General features: G+C 50.9%; 3 protein-coding genes across 6 annotated transcripts; 2 read left to right on the forward strand and 1 right to left on the reverse strand.

Annotated features, from left to right (window-relative positions):
• Nucleotides 1-122: 122 nt before the first annotated feature.
• On the forward strand, nt 123-7895 carry wu:fi75a02. The gene is made up of 10 exons (XM_047569647.1): nt 123-279; nt 1471-1602; nt 1690-2395; nt 4680-4976; nt 5066-5089; nt 5163-5337; nt 5413-5501; nt 5577-5648; nt 5753-5883; nt 5960-7895. The coding sequence occupies exons 2-10, from the start codon at nt 1479-1481 to the stop codon at nt 6121-6123; spliced, it is 1782 nt and encodes a 593-aa protein (XP_047425603.1). The 5' UTR covers nt 123-279; nt 1471-1478; the 3' UTR covers nt 6124-7895.
• A 652-nt stretch (nt 7896-8547) lies between these two features.
• pisd (phosphatidylserine decarboxylase) lies at nt 8548-14835 on the forward strand. Of its 4 annotated transcripts, XM_047569650.1 has the most exons (10): nt 8550-8655; nt 8960-9003; nt 9108-9244; nt 11862-12006; nt 12497-12631; nt 12725-12826; nt 12945-13068; nt 13720-13866; nt 13955-14115; nt 14191-14835. In XM_047569650.1, the coding sequence occupies exons 3-10, from the start codon at nt 9204-9206 to the stop codon at nt 14458-14460; spliced, it is 1125 nt and encodes a 374-aa protein (XP_047425606.1). In that variant the 5' UTR covers nt 8550-8655; nt 8960-9003; nt 9108-9203; the 3' UTR covers nt 14461-14835. The 4 variants fall into 4 exon arrangements, with proteins under 4 accessions (XP_047425605.1, XP_047425606.1, XP_047425607.1 ...); XM_047569649.1 differs by lacking the exon at nt 11862-12006 and having other exon boundaries at nt 8548-8655; XM_047569648.1 differs by lacking the exons at nt 8550-8655; nt 8960-9003; nt 9108-9244 and adding an exon at nt 10894-11063.
• Nucleotides 14836-15012: 177 nt separating this feature from the next.
• On the reverse strand, nt 15013-16950 carry rnf224 (ring finger protein 224). The gene is made up of 3 exons (XM_047569653.1): nt 16428-16950; nt 15659-15916; nt 15013-15394 (listed from the first exon to the last, which is right to left on the reverse strand). The coding sequence occupies exons 2-3, from the start codon at nt 15875-15877 to the stop codon at nt 15074-15076; spliced, it is 540 nt and encodes a 179-aa protein (XP_047425609.1). The 5' UTR covers nt 15878-15916; nt 16428-16950; the 3' UTR covers nt 15013-15073.
• Nucleotide 16951: the final 1 nt, after the last annotated feature.

Below are 16951 nucleotides of genomic sequence, written 5' to 3' on the forward strand. Positions count from 1 at the left end.
GACCAGACAAAGACCCGGTCCAGGTCCAGGCTGCTCAGTTTCAGTTGAGTTTACTCCCAATAAAACCCGATCGAACTATTCACTGGAGTTTAATTTGAAAATGCTCCCGCACTCCTGCAGTTGCGACTCTTATTTTGGAACCTCCTGCGGTACTTCCGCTAGCTTAACGCCGTGATAACGGAGAAACCGATTCCTCTGGTCCCGGTTCTGCCGGTAAACGGCCTCAAATGAGAGCAAGGAGGACTTAACGGAGACCGGGGCCCGCGGGGTTTCGCCAAGGTAACAGGGACCGATCCATGCCCCGTGTTAACGGGTCCACACTCTCCAAAGCGGCTAGCCGCAGCTAACCGAGGTTAGCAGAGGCTAGCCAGGGCTAAGCGAGGGTAGCCGCTGCTAACGGAGGCTAGCAGAGGCTAAACTATTCAATTCTATTTGTAAAGCGTCAATAACAACACAAATTATATCAAAAGTCTTTACAAACTCTGGTCTGAAACTTCCAGAGCAGCGTGAAGGAAAAACTCCTTTTAACTGGAATAAACCTGGAGCAGAACCAGAACAGATGTAGAACCTGATGATGGTCCAGAAACCAGACGTAGAACCTGATGATGTGGAGTGAGGACTTCGAGAGGCCCAGGAGTCTGGGCAGGTTAATGAGAGCAGGACTACAGATGTAGTTTATGTAGCTCCACAGGTCACAAACACACAACTCCACAAGAAGATGGAGGAGGAGAGTTAGCATGCTGCTAACATGCTACACAGGAGTAGCACCAAGCTACATTTATACAAACGTTGGTTCGGGGAGGAGAGGGATGGGGAGAGAATACAGGACTGAGCTCAGACAGGAGAGGACATGTCCTCAGTGCATCGTCCCCCTGCAGCCTCGGCCTATAGCAGCATCACTAAGGGATGGTTAAGTCCAGCTCTAACTATAAGCTTGGTCTAAAAGGAAAGTCTTAGTCCTGACCTTAAACGTAGAGACTGTGTCTGCCTCCAGAACCCAAACTGGGAGCTGGTTCCACAGGAGAGGAGCCTGATAGCTGAAGGTTCTACCTCCCATTCTACTTTTAGAACCTCTAGGAACCACAAGCAGACCTGCACTTAGAGATGGTAGTGATCTGTTGGGACAGTCTGGTTCTATGAGGTCTTTCAGATATGATGGAGCTCGGCCTTTCAGGGCCTTGTATGTAAGGAGGAGGATTTTAAATTCAATTCTAGATTTTAAAGGAGCCAATGAAGAGAAGCTAATACTGGAGTAATATGATCTCTCTTGCTAATTCCTGTCAGTGCTCTTGCTGCAGCGTTTTGAATCAGTTGGAGGCTTTTTAAAGAGTACTTGGAGCCAGACAGTAACGAGTTACAGAAACTAATTAAAGTTGAACCGTTTCCTTTTGTCAAAGCTCGTTTCATTCTCGCTCCAGTAAATATAAATAAACAGAATAAACATTGATTATTATCTCTCTCTCTCTCCAGTCTTCACTATGCTCTCTCGCCCCCTAATGGTGAATGAGAGTGACTATAGTGGGCGGGGTGTGTTGGAGGAGGCTCCGCCCCCTGTCTTGCCACTGGCTCCCGACGGCTGCGATGACAGCGAATCACAAACAGGTTTGTTTGTCTGGTGTTTTAATTTGTTTACATGTTGACACAGAAGGTGACCACTGTTCTCTCCTCCTCCTCCTCCTCCTCTTACAGTCTGTTTTACTTCTAGTACTCCTGTCATTTCTCCCTCTCCTTCTCCTCCTCCTCCTCCTCCCTCCATCCCCTCCCTCACTCCTCCTCCTTCCATCTCTTCCTCTCCTCCTCTCCCCTGCTGCCCCTGTTCCTCCCTCCTTCCTCGCCTCCTCTTGGCCCACCAACTGGAGGTGCGGCGCCTCCTTCGAGGAGCTTTGTCCTCCCTCGGCCGTCGCCTGGACTCTCTGGAAAGGAGGAGCAGGATGACAAGGAGGAAGAGGAGCAGGTGGGAGGGAGGAGGGGGAGGTGCCTGTTCCTCCTCTGTTGAATCCACGGCCTCCTCCTCCTCAGGATCCCCGGCCTTCACCTCCTCCTCCGCCACTCTTCATGTCACCTCCTCTTTGTCATCATCATTGGACAGAGAGGAGTGTCCTCCTTTTTCCTCCCTGGCCTCGCCACAGCAGAGGAGAGGGAGGCTGGGGGAGGAGGTGAAGAGGAGGAGGAGGAAGAGGAGGAACCGTGCAGGAGGAGGAGGTGAAGCAGAGGAGGAAGAGGAGGGGAGGTTTGTAGGGAGAATGGTGGTCTCGTTCAGAGGAGGAGGGGAGGAGGCGCCACTCATTCTGCACAACTTCAACCACAGAAGAAGAGAGGAGGGACGAACAGGGAGCCAATCAGAGAAGGCCATTGTCAGGAAGAACGGTTACCAAGCAACACACCTGCTACAGAGGTGAGGTCCTTGTATAGACCCTTCATGGCCTACGTCACCGTGACGTTAGCTGTGACGTTAGCTGTGGCGTTAGCTGTGACGTTAGCTGTGATATTAGCTGTGACGTTAGCGTGACGTTAGCTGTGACGTTAGCTGTGATATTAGCTGTGACGTTAGCTGTGACGTTAGCTGTGACGTTAGCTGTGACATTAGCTGTGACGTTAGCTGTGATATTAGCTGTGACATTAGCTGTGACGTCACCGTGACGTTAGCGTGACGTTAGCTGTGATATTAGCTGTGACGTTAGCTGTGACGTCACCGTGACGTCAGCGTGACGTTAGCTGTGATATTAGCTGTGATATTAGCTGTGACGTTAGCTGTGACGTTAGCTGTGATATTAGCTGTGACATTAGCTGTGACGTTAGCTGTGATGTTAGCTGTGACGTTAGCTGTGACGTTAGCTGTGGCATTAGCTGTGATATTAGCTGTGGCGTTAGCTGTGGCGTTAGCTGTGATGTTAGCTGTGATATTAGCTGTGACGTTAGCTGTGACATTAGCTGTGACGTTAGCTGTGACGTTAGCTGTGACGTTAGCTGTGACATTAGCTGTGACATTAGCTGTGACGTTAGCTGTGACGTTAGCTGTGACGTTAGCTGTGATATTAGCTGTGACGTTAGCTGTGACGTTAGCTGTGATATTAGCTGTGACGTTAGCTGTGACGTTAGCTGTGATATTCGCTGTGACGTTAGCTGTGACGTTAGCTGTGACGTCACCGTGACGTTAGCGTGACGTTAGCTGTGATATTAGCTGTGACGTTAGCTGTGACGTTAGCTGTGATATTAGCTGTGACATTAGCTGTGACGTTAGCTGTGATGTTAGCTGTGACGTTAGCTGTGACGTTAGCTGTGGCGTTAGCTGTGATATTAGCTGTGATATTAGCTGTGGCGTTAGCTGTGGCGTTAGCTGTGACGTTAGCTGTGACGTTAGCTGTGACGTTAGCTGTGATATTAGCTGTGACGTTAGTTGTGACGTTAGCTGTGACGTTAGCTGTGATATTAGCTGTGACGTTAGCTGTGACGTTAGCTGTGATGTTAGCTGTGACGTTAGCTGTGATATTAGCTGTGACGTTAGCTGTGACATTAGCTGTGACGTTAGCTGTGATGTTAGCTGTGACGTTAGCTGTGACGTTAGCTGTGACGTTAGCTGTGATATTAGCTGTGACGTTAGCTGTGACGTTAGCTGTGACGTTAGCTGTGATATTAGCTGTGACGTTAGCTGTGACGTTAGCTGTGACGTTAGCTGTGATATTAGCTGTGACGTTAGCTGTGACGTTAGCTGTGATATTAGCTGTGACGTTAGCTGTGGCGTTAGCTGTGGCGTTAGCTGTGGCGTTAGCTGGAGGCAACACTCACTGTCGACGGGAAAATGTCGTCTTGAGTCAAAGCAAAAATCAGAAGCAGCTTGAAGTTTTGCCGCTGGCTGTCGTAGACGACTCGGGTTTGGCCTTGGAGATTAAACGGTTGGAGACACAGTCGTCAACGTGCACACTTCATATCAGATAAGATTAATTTGTATTGCATCATCGGTTTCAGCCAGATAACACGGGTCAGAATAAACTGTGACTGGAGTTACATAAGCGTTAATGCCAGGTCCATTATCAGAAGTGAATGGATGATGTGGCGTGAACCTCTGTGAAGTCTTTTAATTTCAGATAATGGACACGTCGAAGGGCATTAACCCGCTTATACCATGGTCACTTAATAAATAAATAAATATTAATATGTTAATGTTGTTTTTTAGTTGATTTAGAAGTGTCATCAGGTAATTTAACCGGAACGTCTTCATGAGTGTCCATTAAATGTTCACCCCACAGCCAATCAGAATCCAGGATTCACCCGGACCATGGTATAAGTAAAATTAATCATTATTTGGGGGATTCTTGTTACATGTTAATGCTAATGCTAACGCAACTGGGGGCGTCCAAGCTGAAGTTGCTTTACTACGTTTCCCTCCACAGTGGTTCCACTTACTTATCTTATATATCTTATATCTTTGTTGGAGACGCTTCACTTGATAAAGACAGAGTGTAGGGGATGGTGAATATAGTCTCATGGTCTCATGGTCTCTGGGAGTGAATGGACGTTGTCCTCGTCCATTTTTGCCAAAACAGTCTGTTGAAATATGCTAACCAGCGTTTACAGGCTTTAGTGTTTAAGATGTTTTGCCTCCAGCTAAGCCCCGCCCTTCAAAAAATGTGAAGGGGTCTATAATAATTTGGTTGTCTTATGTTTTTGTCCATGTCCAGTTCCTCTTCCCACAATGCCTTGCAGATCCTTGGATCAGAGCGGAGTTTTCAGACCAGCAGCTCATCAAAAGTCTGGTGTTTTCCTGATGTGACCCCGCCCCCCTTCCTCTCCTCCAATCACACGGCTTTCCGCCCGTTCTTTGGTTCCTCTTCATCCTTTAGCCCCGCCCCCATGCTGCGCCTCTCAGTCGTTGCCATGGAGATGGTGTTGGACTCAGTGAGGGGCGGAGCTTGTTGGAGTCCCCTTCGGCCCTTGAAAGACTGGACGGCTCCGCCCAGTCTAAGCAGCGACCACTGGTTGGTGAAATTTAAATCTAGCTCCTTGTTACCATGACGATCTGACTACATGCATGACATTAACATGTTCTCACGTTCTGTTCTCACAGTTACGTACGACCGCCTGCACTGAGGTAACACACCTTCACTCACAAAATATTTATTTTTTAAATGATTTATTCTTTTAACTCTTTAACTCTGTCGTAGCTCTGCCTTTTCCGCCCGGCGACAGCAGAAGCAGCGGGCCAATCACAGCGCTCGACACCGCCTTCCCTGGAGACGCCCCCTGCCCCTCCCTGAAAGTTCAGCCAATGAGCTGCCGGCCGGCCTGGCTGCCGGCCAATCAGCAGCAGGTTCAGAGTTCCTCAGCGGGACCAGAGAGGTCTGTGGTTCCTCTGAGTCCACTACCTGGTCCTGCCCAGTATTTGCTCCTGACTCCACTCTGCCTTCTTTCCAGGCTGGGAAACGGGTGTCACAGATCCGAATCCGCCGGGCGTCACCGCGAGAAACGCTGCTCACGCCCATGGGGCTGCCGAAGGTCAAAAGGTGAGGAGGAGGTGGCATCAGGACATCAGATGTGAATGTTTTCAAACGCTTCAACGCTTCTGTCAACGGTTTCAGGCTCAAGAAGAAGGAATTCAGTCTGGAGGAGATTTACACCAACAAGAACTACAAGTCCCCCACCTCCAACAGGTGAGGACTACAAATCCCACACTCACACAGGTGTGACCCAGAACCAGGACCCAGACTAGAAGTGTCTGTGTTTACATGGACCAATGGCTGCGTTTGTCCTTCAGGAGTTTGGAGACCATCTTTGAGGAGCCGCGGGAGAAGGACGGGGCGCTGCTCCTGATTGGCCAGCAGAGGAGGCGCCGACTCCTCCTATTCCCTGATTTCACTCAGCCCAGGAAGAGGAAGAGGCCGCAAGGTACGCTGGGAAATGTAGTTCACATGGGCAGACAGTTTGGTTCAGACTTTCATCTTCTGTTGGTCTCTGTATTTAGGGGTGGGACTTCCTGTTGCCATGGTACCCAGGAAACGCATGGCGGGCCGGCGGCATTGCCATGGCAACGGCTGTGGCGATGATGAGGCAGACCTGGACGTGATGCTGGTGGAACGACTGAGCGCGCTCGAAGACTTCCTGACACGACAGGGCCTGGACGTGTGAACGCTGATGTCACTTCCTGTCAGCTGACTCACAGCCCAACCAACACAGCTGCTAGCATTCCCGCCAGAAACTGGCTCACGTGGCGGGTCTTTATTTTTATTTTTTACGGTTTCTGAGGTTGAAATGAGGATATTTAAAATATAAAAACAGTTTTGACACTAACACACACACACACACTGTAGTAGTTTATCCACAAACACTTAAAAACCATCTGGACTTGTAGAGTTTAGAGGAGACGGTTCATCTGAGCATCTTCCTCAGTTCTAACACACTGGTGGTTTAGACCCACCAGAAACTAACTGGACTAGTTTCTGGTCTGGTCTGTGAAGGACAAAGGACGTCTTCCTTTGAGAAGACAGGAGTAAAGGAAGACATCTACACTATATCTCTGGCCTCCAGTCAGGTCCGTCTCTAACAGCTCCAGCTCCTCCTGAAGGTTTTCCTCAGGTTTAGAAGCTCATCAGTGATGTAGGAGGAGAAGGTCTGGTTCACAGTCCACATCTACTTCATCCCAGGGGGGTTCTATGGGGGTCAGGACTCTGGGAGGCCAGTCCAGTTCCTCCTCATCAGGTCTTCATGGACCTGGCTTTGTCTCTGGTTCTCAGTCACAGTGGAACAGGAAGGGGGTCGTCCCCAAACTGGTCCCACTAAGTTGGAAGCTTGGAATTGTCCAGAATGTCTTCAAAGTTCCTCTGACTGGAACTAAGGGACCAAGTCCAGCTCCTGAACAACCAGCCCCCCACCCAAAACCCCCCCTCCACCAAACTCCACCAAACTCCACCAAACTCCACCAAACTCCACCCTTGGCCCGGTGCAGTCAGACCAGCAGCGTTCTCCTGGGAACCTCCAGACCCAGACTGGTCCATCAGGCTTCCAGAGAACGTCTCCACTGCTCTAGAGTCCAGTGGAGCTGCATCCCACACACTGCATCCCACACTCTGCATCCCACACACTGCATCCCACACTCTGCATCCTACGCTCTGCATCCCACACTCTGCATCCCACACTCTGCATCCTACGCTCTGCATCCTACGCTCTGCATCCTACGCTCTGCATCCCACACTCTGCATCCCACACTCTGCATCCTACGCTCTGCATCCCACACTCTGCATCCCACGCTCTGCATCCTACGCTCTGCATCCCACGCTCTGCATCCTACGCTCTGCATCCTACGCTCTGCATCCCACGCTCTGCATCCTACACTCTGCATCCCACGCTCTGCAGGGGCCGTGGTGACGTGGGGCTGGGATGCAGCTGCTGGGCCATGGAAACCCGTTCATGAAGCTGTGTCCTGGAGATAATCTGGAGATAAACGAAGACTCTGGGACGTCACTGTGATGCGGCGACTTCCACTTTGTCCTAAAACCTCTGACAGGTGACTGGAATATTTAGTAGAGACTGGACTTGTCCCCTTCCCGGTCATGTCTCCATTCTTTGAGAAGCACTGGTCCAGACCATTAATGGGGACAGAGGACAGGGACAACAGCCCCCTCTTTAACTCCAGGTCAGGAACTGGTCCAGGTTCTGGTGTTTAAACATAAACTTCCTCCAGAACTGAACAAGACTTGAATGAAACATCTAAACTCTACAGGTCCAGATGGTTCTGGATATAAACCTGGACCAGGACCAGGAGGACCGAACCTCCACAAACACTGTAGTACTATGACTATTGTGTACTGCAGTACTACTACTAGTGCTACAGTGTGTGAGTTTTTAAAGTGTAATTTATATTTCTGAGTCTATTTTTGAAACAAATAAAGTTTGACTGTTGATTTGTGCTCAGTTTATTTCAGTGTTTGTGTTACATGTGTTAAACGATTCAGTGACCAGGAATATTACTGAAGTGATTTAAAAAATATGGAAGATGGGAAATAACCAGATGAACCTGAGGATCTGAGCCTCACATCACATGTTGGTAACATTATGGAAAAATGATTAATGAAAGGTAAAGGAGCAGATTTAATGAGGGAGGGAGGTGAACCTGCCCCCGTTTAGACCATGTAAACAACCAGAATGTTTTCAACACGGAAAAAGCCTGTGACATGTTCCAGAGGGAGGGATGTTAATAAAACTCTATTAAGCAGATAAGAGGGAACATGGGGGATGTTGCATAACTTCTCAATGACAGGGTGAGACCAGTGAGGGCAGGTTATTGGGCTAAAGGGGAACGAACCGGCAGATAAATACAGATCAACACTGAAAAGAAAAGCAGATGTTTGTTAAATACAGGATTGAATGAAAGATTAAATGTGTAAATTAAAACTGAACAAGAACCGGCAGGAACAAGGATCGACTCTTATATCGGATTCAAAAGAAAGAATATGACCAATTTATTCAGGGCCAGTAAAGAGTTTAATGACCGCGGGTTAATAAACGGTCCAGACCACCAGGGGGCGGTGATGCACACAACAGCTGTTTGCCAACTGCAATTACGCAAGAAGAAGATGGTGACGTCACAAGTCACTTCCGAAAATACAACATGGCGGCGGCCGCGAGGACGGTGCTGGGCCGAGTGACGTGGAGCAGCCGCAGGTATTTACCTGTCCGTGACGTGGGTCCGTGAGGTCCGCGTGGCCCACAGGCGGGGGGAGCGCGTGGGCTCCGATCCGATCCAGACTCGGATTATCAACATTACGCTCGAAAACATGCGCCATTCTGTACCTGGAACAGTGTGTGCGTGATTACGTCACTAGCCACGACGTTCATGTGTTACGTGATTATGGAATCAGCTGATTTATTTAGACCATAGGTTCTGGTCCAGGGGAGGTTCTGGTCCAGGGGAGGTTCTGGTCCAGGGGAGGTTCTAATCAGCTGTTGTTTTACTTCCTTGTTTCAGAGTTTTCTCTCAGAACTGGAACCAGCGGAGGAGTCTGAACACTGGTGAGTCCCTGCACCTCCTCCTCCTCCTCCTCCTGCTCCTGCTGTGCTGTTGTTGTTGGTGATGATGTCACATCTCTGGACCAATGAGCTCCTCCTGTCTCCAGGCCGTGGCTTTCTGCCCCGCCCCCGGCCCCTCCCAATCTTGTTGTTGACAGGAGGTGGTTACCTTGGTTACCAGCAGTACAGGAGGAGTGGCCAACATGAGGCTGAAGCCCCGCCCCCTCTCGCCACACCTACACAGGTAGACGATGATCTGCTCTTTCTCCTCCTCTTCTGTCTCTTCTTCCTCTTCCTCCTCCTCATATGTCCTCCTCCTCCTCTTCCTCCTCCTCTTGTGTCTCTTCCTCCTCCTCCTCCTCCTCTTCCTGCTCCTCCTGCACCTCCTCCTCCTCATATGTCCTCCTCCGCTTCCTCCTCCTCTTCCTGCTCCTCCTGCACCTCCTTCTCTTTTTCCTCCTCTTCTGTCTCTTCTTCCTCTTCCTGCTCCTCCTGCACCTACTCCTCCTCCTCTTCCTCCTCCTCTTGTGTCTCTTCCTCCTCCTCCTCCTCCTCTTCCTGCTCCTCCTGCACCTCCTCCTGCACCTCCTCCTCCTCATATGTCCTCCTCCTCCTCTTCCTCCTCCTCTTGTGTCTCCTCCTCCTCCTCCTCTTCCTGCTCCTCCTGCACCTCCTCCTGCATCTCCTCCTCCTCATATGTCCTCCTCCTCCTCTTCCTGCTCCTCCTCTTGTGTCTCTTTCTCCTCCTCCTCCTCTTCCTCCTCCTCTTGTGTCTCCTCCTCCTCCTCCTCTTCCTGCTCCTCCTGGACCTCCTCCTGCATCTCCTCCTCCTCATAGGTCCTCCTCCTCCTCTTCCTGCTCCTCCTCTTGTGTCTCTTTCTCCTCCTCCTCCTCTTCCTCCTCCTCTTGTGTCTCTTCCTCCTCCTCCTCCTCTTCCTGCTCCTCCTGCACCTACTCCTCCTCCTCTTCCTCCTCCTCTTGTGTCTCTTCCTCCTCCTCCTCCTCCTCTTCCTGCTCCTCCTGCACCTCCTCCTGCACCTCCTCCTCCTCATATGTCCTCCTCCTCCTCTTCCTCCTCCTCTTGTGTCTCCTCCTCCTCCTCCTCTTCCTGCTCCTCCTGCACCTCCTCCTGCATCTCCTCCTCCTCATATGTCCTCCTCCTCCTCTTCCTGCTCCTCCTCTTGTGTCTCTTTCTCCTCCTCCTCCTCTTCCTCCTCCTCTTGTGTCTCTTCCTCCTCCTCCTCCTCTTCCTCCTCCTCCTGCACCTCCTCCTGCACCTCCTCCTCCTCATATGTCCTCCTCCTCCTCTTCCTCCTCCTCTTGTGTCTCTTCCTCCTCCTCCTCCTCCTCTTCCTGCTCCTCCTGCACCTCCTCCTCCTCTTCCTCCTCCTCCTGCAGCTCCTCCTGCACCTCCTCCTCCTCATATGTCCTCCTCCTCCTCTTCCTCCTCCTCTTCCTCCTCCTCTTCCTGCTCCTCCGCACCTCCTCCCCTTCTGTCTTACCCCCCCCCCCCCATGACATCACTCAGGTGAAATCAGCTGTTATCTGTGGGTCAAAGGTCACAGTGATGTGACTGTGACCCAGGCCACGCCCCCTGTCCTCTGCTGACCCCGTGTCTTGCTGCTGATTGGCCGCTGCCGTCGGCCGTTGTGTTCTGGTCCAATCAGTGATTAATAAGCGGTGATAAGGTTTTAAATCAGACATTAGACTCGTGCCCGTTATCGTGATTAAATAAGAACAAGATAAATATTTTATGGGAGAATGTGGAGGCTGTGATTGGCCTCCTTCTATTTATAGACCAGGGAGGAGGTGCTTCCCGCGTTAATCCCTCCTCCTCCTCTCGCTCTTATTAAGCCTCGTCTCCCCGTCTCAGTCCTTCCGTCCTCATGCGTTGGACGTCTACCCGTCATGGTGAAGTTCTTCTCTCGTCGCCCGGGGAACGGTGGCTCCGGGCGCCGGGGGCGTGGCCTGATTCGCCAGGTGAGACGCCGTCGCCCGGCCGACCGAGAGCGAGAGAGTGAGAGAGATGGAGGAGTGATGAGGACGAGAGCGACGAGATTCAGGTGGAAGTTAGTTAGTTAACGGGTTTATTAGTTAACGGGTTCATTAGTTAGTTAACGGGTTCATTAGTTAGTTAACGGGTTCATTAGTTAACGGGTTCATTAGTTAACGGGTTCATTAGTTAGTTCACGGGTTCATTAGTTAACGGGTTAACTCCTTAAAATGTTGACAAGTTAAAGTTCTGGTGGTGATGTGGTCTCTGTGGTGGTTAGGAGTTAGAGGGAGGTGTCACGGGGAGGAGGAGGTGTCATTGGGAGGAGGAGGTGTCATTGGGAGGAGGAGGTGTCGCGGAGGTGTAATTCATGGAGTCAGCTGTGCGGTTTCCTGAGACGGACGGAGACTCTGAACCTGAGGGGACGGAGTCGTCCATGTTTACTTTGGCTGGAGACCAGGATCCAGGACCAGGATCCAGGACCAGGATCCGGGACCAGGATCCGGGACCAGGACCTGGTCTCTGATTGAAGGGGGGCAGACAAGTAGATCTGGTGTCACCACGGAGGAACAGAAAAGAGGAGGCGGGGCTTAGTGACTGGTTTCTGTGGCAACAACTATATCAGCAGCTCAGCTGTTTTACCTTTAGCCTAGCTTAGCGGGTGTTAGCCTCTATCCGGCTAATCCCGTGCTAACCTGCTAACCCAGTTATCAGGAGGAGCTCAGTGAGGAGGCTCTGAGGAGGAGGTGTCTTTCTGTTCTGTGTGTTCATCTGCTTATTTTTATTTTTCTTTCCTTTCATTTTGTCTCTTCATTCACCTCCTCCTGACTCCCCCATTATCACCTCCTCCTCCTGACTCCCCCCTCAGGCTGCAGCTTCCTCGCCTGACTCTCCGTCACCGTCTGAGCGCGCTCAGTGGCGGCTTGTGTCGCCCCGCCCCTTGGCGCCGGCGTCCAATCAGCTTCTTCTGCTACGTCCTGTCTGTCAGTGGTCTGCAGCCACTGGCCAACCGGGTAAAGAAGAGGAGTCAGTCAGTCACCTCCTCCTCCTCCTCCTCCTCCTGCTCCTGCTCCTCCTCATATGTCCTCCTCCTCCTCCTCCTCCTCCACCTCCTCATATGTCCTCCTCCTCCTCCTCTTCCTCCTCCTCCTCATATGTCCCCCTCCTCCTCCTCCTCCTCCTCCACCTCCTCATATGTCCTCCTCCTCCACCTCCTCCTCCTCCTCCTCCTCCTCCCATGTCCTCCTCCTCCTCCTCCACCTCCTCATATGTCCTCCTCCTCCTCCTCCACCTCCTCCTATGTCCTCCTCCTCCTCATATGTCCTCCTCATCCTCCTCCTCCTATTTCCTCCTCCTCCTCCTCCTCCTCATATCTCCTCCTCCTCCTCTTCCTGCTCCTCCTATTCTTCCTCCCCCCCCATGTCCTGCTCCTCCTATTCTTCCTCCTCCTCCCCCTCCTCCTCCTGCTCCTCCTCACATGTGCTCCTCCTGCTCCTCCTGCAGGTGGCGCTGTACCGCTCCTTCCCGACGCGCTTCGTATCGAGGGCGTGGGGGCGTCTGAACCGCGTCGACCTCCCGCTGTGGCTCCGTAAACCGATCTTCTCCCTCTACATCTGGACGTTTGGAGTCAACATGCAGGTCAGCGCCTCCTTCCTGGCGCCTCCTTCCTGGCGCCTCCTTCCAGCTTCATCTCCTTCACGTCTCCTTCACGTCTCCTTTGTTCTCCTGCAGGAGGCGGCGGTGGAGGATTTGCATCATTACAGGAATCTGGGGGAATTTTTCCGTCGTCGTCTCAAACCTGCAGTCAGACCTGTCTGCGCCTCCTCCTGCCTGGTGAGCTGCCCCCTCCCCCCCCTCCTCCTCCTCCCCCTCCTCCTCCTCCTCCTCCTCCTCCCCCTCCTCCTCCTCCTCCTCCTCCTCCTCAGACACTAGTCAGCTGTTTCTGTTGCAGATTTCTCCGGCCGACGGGAAAATCCTCCACTTTGGGCGCGTGAAGAACTCGGAGGTGGAGCAGGTGAAGGGAGTCACCTACAGCCTGGAGAACTTCCTGGGTCCTCAGAGGAGGCGCAGCGACGGTAACTCCCCACAGAAGCAGATTAATCTCAGGGAGGTTTAATCAGATTAAATGTCCATGTTACGTGTCCCTGTTGCTACGGAGACAAACTAACTTGTGGACATTGTCCAACCAGAGGAGAGCTGACGCTTCTTATTGAGAACAGTCTCTCCCAGTGAACAGTGGCTGCAGGAGTGGACACATATTAGCAGCAGCATTGGCAGCTTGTCTTTGTCTTGGTTTGTCTTGGTTTGTCTTGGTTTGTCTCCAGCTGTTAGCCGCGTTAGCCCAAGTGCTAGCAGAATCCCCGGCTAACGTATGCTTGGCTTTACACCAGATTAATAAACGCGGGTATGATGGAATCTGTATTTCTTAAAACTTGGTACTTTCAGACTGACTTTTAAAGAGTTAAAACCCTGAACACTGTTTTACAGCAGGTTGTTGTTTCAGTGATTCATGAAAAGAAAGAGACAGAATATTGAAGTTCATTTAGATTTTAGGGCAGTTTCTCTACGTTTGTTCAGACTAAACAATGAGCGACTCCGAACCAGAGAACAAGCTGGCGACAAGTCTCAACCAATCAGATTAATCCGTGTTGTCGTCATGACAACCAGCACAGTTCATTTCCTCCTCAGCTGTTTTCATGACTTGTTCCATGTCTTCCTGTCCTCAGACTCCTCCTCCTCGTCCTTCAGGGACCTCCTCCTGTCGTCTCCTGGTAACGACCTCTTCCACGTCGTCGTCTACCTGGCGCCAGGCGACTATCACTGTTTTCATTCGCCCACCGACTGGAGGGTGGAGCTTCGACGGCATTTCCCAGGTGAGTGCGTGTTCAGGTGTGCAGCTGTTTCTTTCTGGTGTCCACCTGGTCTCCACCTGGTCTCCATGTCCATGTCTGTCCTCGTCAGGTGCGTTGATGTCGGTGAACCCGGGCGTAGCTCGTTGGGTTAAAGAGCTCTTCTGCCTTAATGAACGGGTGGTGCTGACCGGCCAGTGGCAGCACGGCTTCTTCTCCTTGACGGCGGTCGGAGCCACAAACGTCGGCTCCATCAGAGTTTACTTCGATGAGGTGACGCTCGGTTTTAAATTTCGCTTGTTTCTCACTTGGACCGAACGTTTAAATGTGAATGTTTTCTGTTTGAAGGAGCTTCAGACCAACGCTCCTCGATACAGAAAAGGCTCGTTCCACGACCACAGCTACACGGCCGCCTGCAACCAGCTGGTGAAGATGGCGGGAGAAAGGGGCGTGGTCTCGGCGGATGGAGGGGGCGTGGCCTTACAGAAGGGGGACGCTGTTGGGGAGTTTAACCTGGGCTCCACCATCGTTCTGCTGTTTGAGGCTCCCAGAGACTTTAGGTTCAACCTGCAGCCTGGACAGCGAATCAGAGTCGGAGAAGGCCTCGGCTCTCTGTGATTGGCCACGCTGCAGGTCACCATGGCAACGCGTCCCCGTCCATCTGATTGGTCGTCTAAACCAGCACCAGCGCCTTCTGGAGGTTTCAGGCGGCGGTGCCTGAGGCATTATGGGTAATGTCCAAAGTGAAGAGACTGAAGGGGACAGGTTTATTTATAAAACTCCCAGAATGCCTTGTGCCAAACCCTCTGTTCAGTACATCCTATTTAACTAACGATGCATTTTTACTGAAGACTGAAATGTAACTTTTGATGTTGTTGCCAGACAGTTTGAATGTTTAAGCTCCATCTCAGTTTTTATTTCTGTTCTTGAACCAACTACTTTAATTTTGTTAAATGTTGATGATGAATAAATGAATAAATGTTTTGGAGAACGTGCTGTGGTTAAACTCACCTGGCTGAACCAAACGCGTGAACGGTTTCATGTTAATGACTTTAATGACACTGATTCAGCTTTTACACATTTTATGCACAAAATAAATAGAAATGATGAAGAATTATTACGTTAATTAAATTTAAACTGACAAGAAGAACTAAAGCAAACTGACTGGTCCATAGTGGCCCCGCCCATTTGTGTTAGCCCCGCCCGTTTGTGTTAGCCCCGCCCGTTTGTGTTAGCCCCGCCCTGGGCAGCAGAACCAGCAGCACAGCCAATAGGACGGTGGCAGGCAGCAGTTGCCATAGCGATGAAAGCGCGGTTCAGCCAGACCTCCATGCGACCATCCATCATCTGCTACCTCCTTCTCCAGCCACACCTTCCCACCCTGGGCTCCTCCTCCAGCACCTCCTCCTGCCTCCCTCCAGGAGGAGCAGGAGGAGGTGCAGGTCTGTTGGGCCTTTACTCCAAGGAAGGAGACCAGGTCCAGATCCAGACCTGCTGCTCCTCCTCGAGGTCGAGGAGTGTTCTGCCGGCACTGAGGACAAGGGATCCACACCTGGAGGAGGAGGAGGAGGAGGGAGGAGGAGGAGGAGGAGGAGGAGGAGGAGGAGGAGGAGGGAGGAGAAGGGAGGAGGAGGAGGAGGAGGGAGGAGGAGGAGGAGGAGGGAGGAGGAGGAGGAACGAAAGAACATAAATGCTGTAAATATTTCTTCTTACTACCTCATTTTTTTCTATTTTTTAATTTAATTGAATTTAATTTCACCTTATTTTATTTTCACGTGGGTGCATGTGGGGGGGGGGGGGGGGGGTCATTCCTCACCTGTTCATTGATGACCGTGTCCAGTCTGTTCAGACACACCTGGCAGAAGGCGTGGCCACAGTGCAGTCGCCGTGGTAACCGTGTAGCGAGGTCAAAGCTCCCAAAACAGACGATGCAGACCAGGTCCTGCCGCTTCAGCGTCTCCACGGCAACAGAGGAGGAAGCACAGGGGAGGGGCTGACAGGTAACTTCCTCCTCCCCTTTTTTACCCTCCTCCATTTTGTTCTGATTGGACCAGAAGAATGTTTCTGTTCAAGACTTGAACCAGAACCACATTAGAACCATATTAGAACCAGATTAGAACCAGATTAGAACTAAACTAGAACTATATTAGAACCAGATTAGAGCCAGATTAGAACCACATTAGAACCAGATTAGAACCAGATTAGAACCAAACTAGAACCATATTAGAACAAGATTAGAACCAAACTAGAACCATATTAGAACCAGATTAGAACCAGATTAGAACCAGATTAGAACTAGATTAGAACCAAACTAGGACCATATTAGAACCAGATTAGAACCAGATTAGAACCAAACTAGAACCATATAGAACAAACTTAGAACCAAACTAGAACCATATTAGAACCAATAGAACAGAATAGAGAAAGATTAGACAACGGAACCTATTAGAACCAGATTAGAACCAGAACCACAACTAGGACAACATTAGAACCTAACTAGAACCAAACCAGAACCAGACTAGAACCACAACTAGAACCAGACTAGAACCAATGAACAGTCTCCACTCGTTCTCTCTTAAACTCACCTGAATGTGTCTCTCTTCTTCTTTTCTTCTTCTTCACATCTTCTCTTTCTCTCGTTTGTTTTTGTTCCGTCTTTTCTTTCACTCTTTCAAGTTGTTCTTTTCTTTTCGTCTTCGCTCGTTTGTTCTCGGTTCCTGGTTCTCTTCTATCTTCCTCTTCTTATCTTTAATTCTTCCTTCTACCTGACTGTTCTTTCCCTCCGTCCTCTGTCTCGTTGTTCCTGTCTTCATCCATAATTGATTCTGGGGCCGGGCCTCCTCGTTAATCATTCAACAGAACCGGCGCTAACGAGGCTTCGGGCCAGAACCTCCTCCCCCGACTAGAACTCCCCATAATCACTGATTATTATGATCAACCAGGTATCAGGTGACAGACTGGGGTTGCCTAGCAACAGAGACACACAGGGTTACAGCAGAGAAACAGGAGGACCAGGTCTCAGGGGACCAGGTCTCGGTGGACCAGGTCTCAGTGGACCAGGTCTCGGTGGATCAGGGGACCAGGTCTCAGTGGATCAGGTCTCAGTGGA

This window comes from Mugil cephalus, chromosome 19 (genome assembly GCF_022458985.1).
Source record: "Mugil cephalus isolate CIBA_MC_2020 chromosome 19, CIBA_Mcephalus_1.1, whole genome shotgun sequence".
NCBI lineage: Eukaryota > Metazoa > Chordata > Actinopteri > Mugiliformes > Mugilidae > Mugil > Mugil cephalus.

What these genes read in the sequence shown, in the direction of transcription:
- rnf224 (XM_047569653.1), bottom strand. Translation starts at nt 15,877, where the DNA reads ATGGAGGAGGGTAAAAAAGGGGAGGAGGAAGTTACCTGTCAGCCCCTC. An exon ending in ACACGGTCATCAATGAACAG is followed by an intron (nt 15,395 to 15,658) that starts GTGAGGAATGAC and finishes CTCCTCCTCCAG; the next exon opens with GTGTGGATCCCTTGTCCTCA.
- pisd (XM_047569648.1), top strand. Translation starts at nt 10,909, where the DNA reads ATGGTGAAGTTCTTCTCTCGTCGCCCGGGGAACGGTGGCTCCGGGCGC. An exon ending in ACGAGAGCGACGAGATTCAG is followed by an intron (nt 11,064 to 11,861) that starts GTGGAAGTTAGT and finishes CTCCCCCCTCAG; the next exon opens with GCTGCAGCTTCCTCGCCTGA. An exon ending in TCTGCGCCTCCTCCTGCCTG is followed by an intron (nt 12,827 to 12,944) that starts GTGAGCTGCCCC and finishes TTTCTGTTGCAG; the next exon opens with ATTTCTCCGGCCGACGGGAA.
- wu:fi75a02 (XM_047569647.1), top strand. Translation starts at nt 1,479, where the DNA reads ATGCTCTCTCGCCCCCTAATGGTGAATGAGAGTGACTATAGTGGGCGG. An exon ending in GCAACACACCTGCTACAGAG is followed by an intron (nt 2,396 to 4,679) that starts GTGAGGTCCTTG and finishes GTCCATGTCCAG; the next exon opens with TTCCTCTTCCCACAATGCCT. An exon ending in GAAGAGGAAGAGGCCGCAAG is followed by an intron (nt 5,884 to 5,959) that starts GTACGCTGGGAA and finishes CTCTGTATTTAG; the next exon opens with GGGTGGGACTTCCTGTTGCC.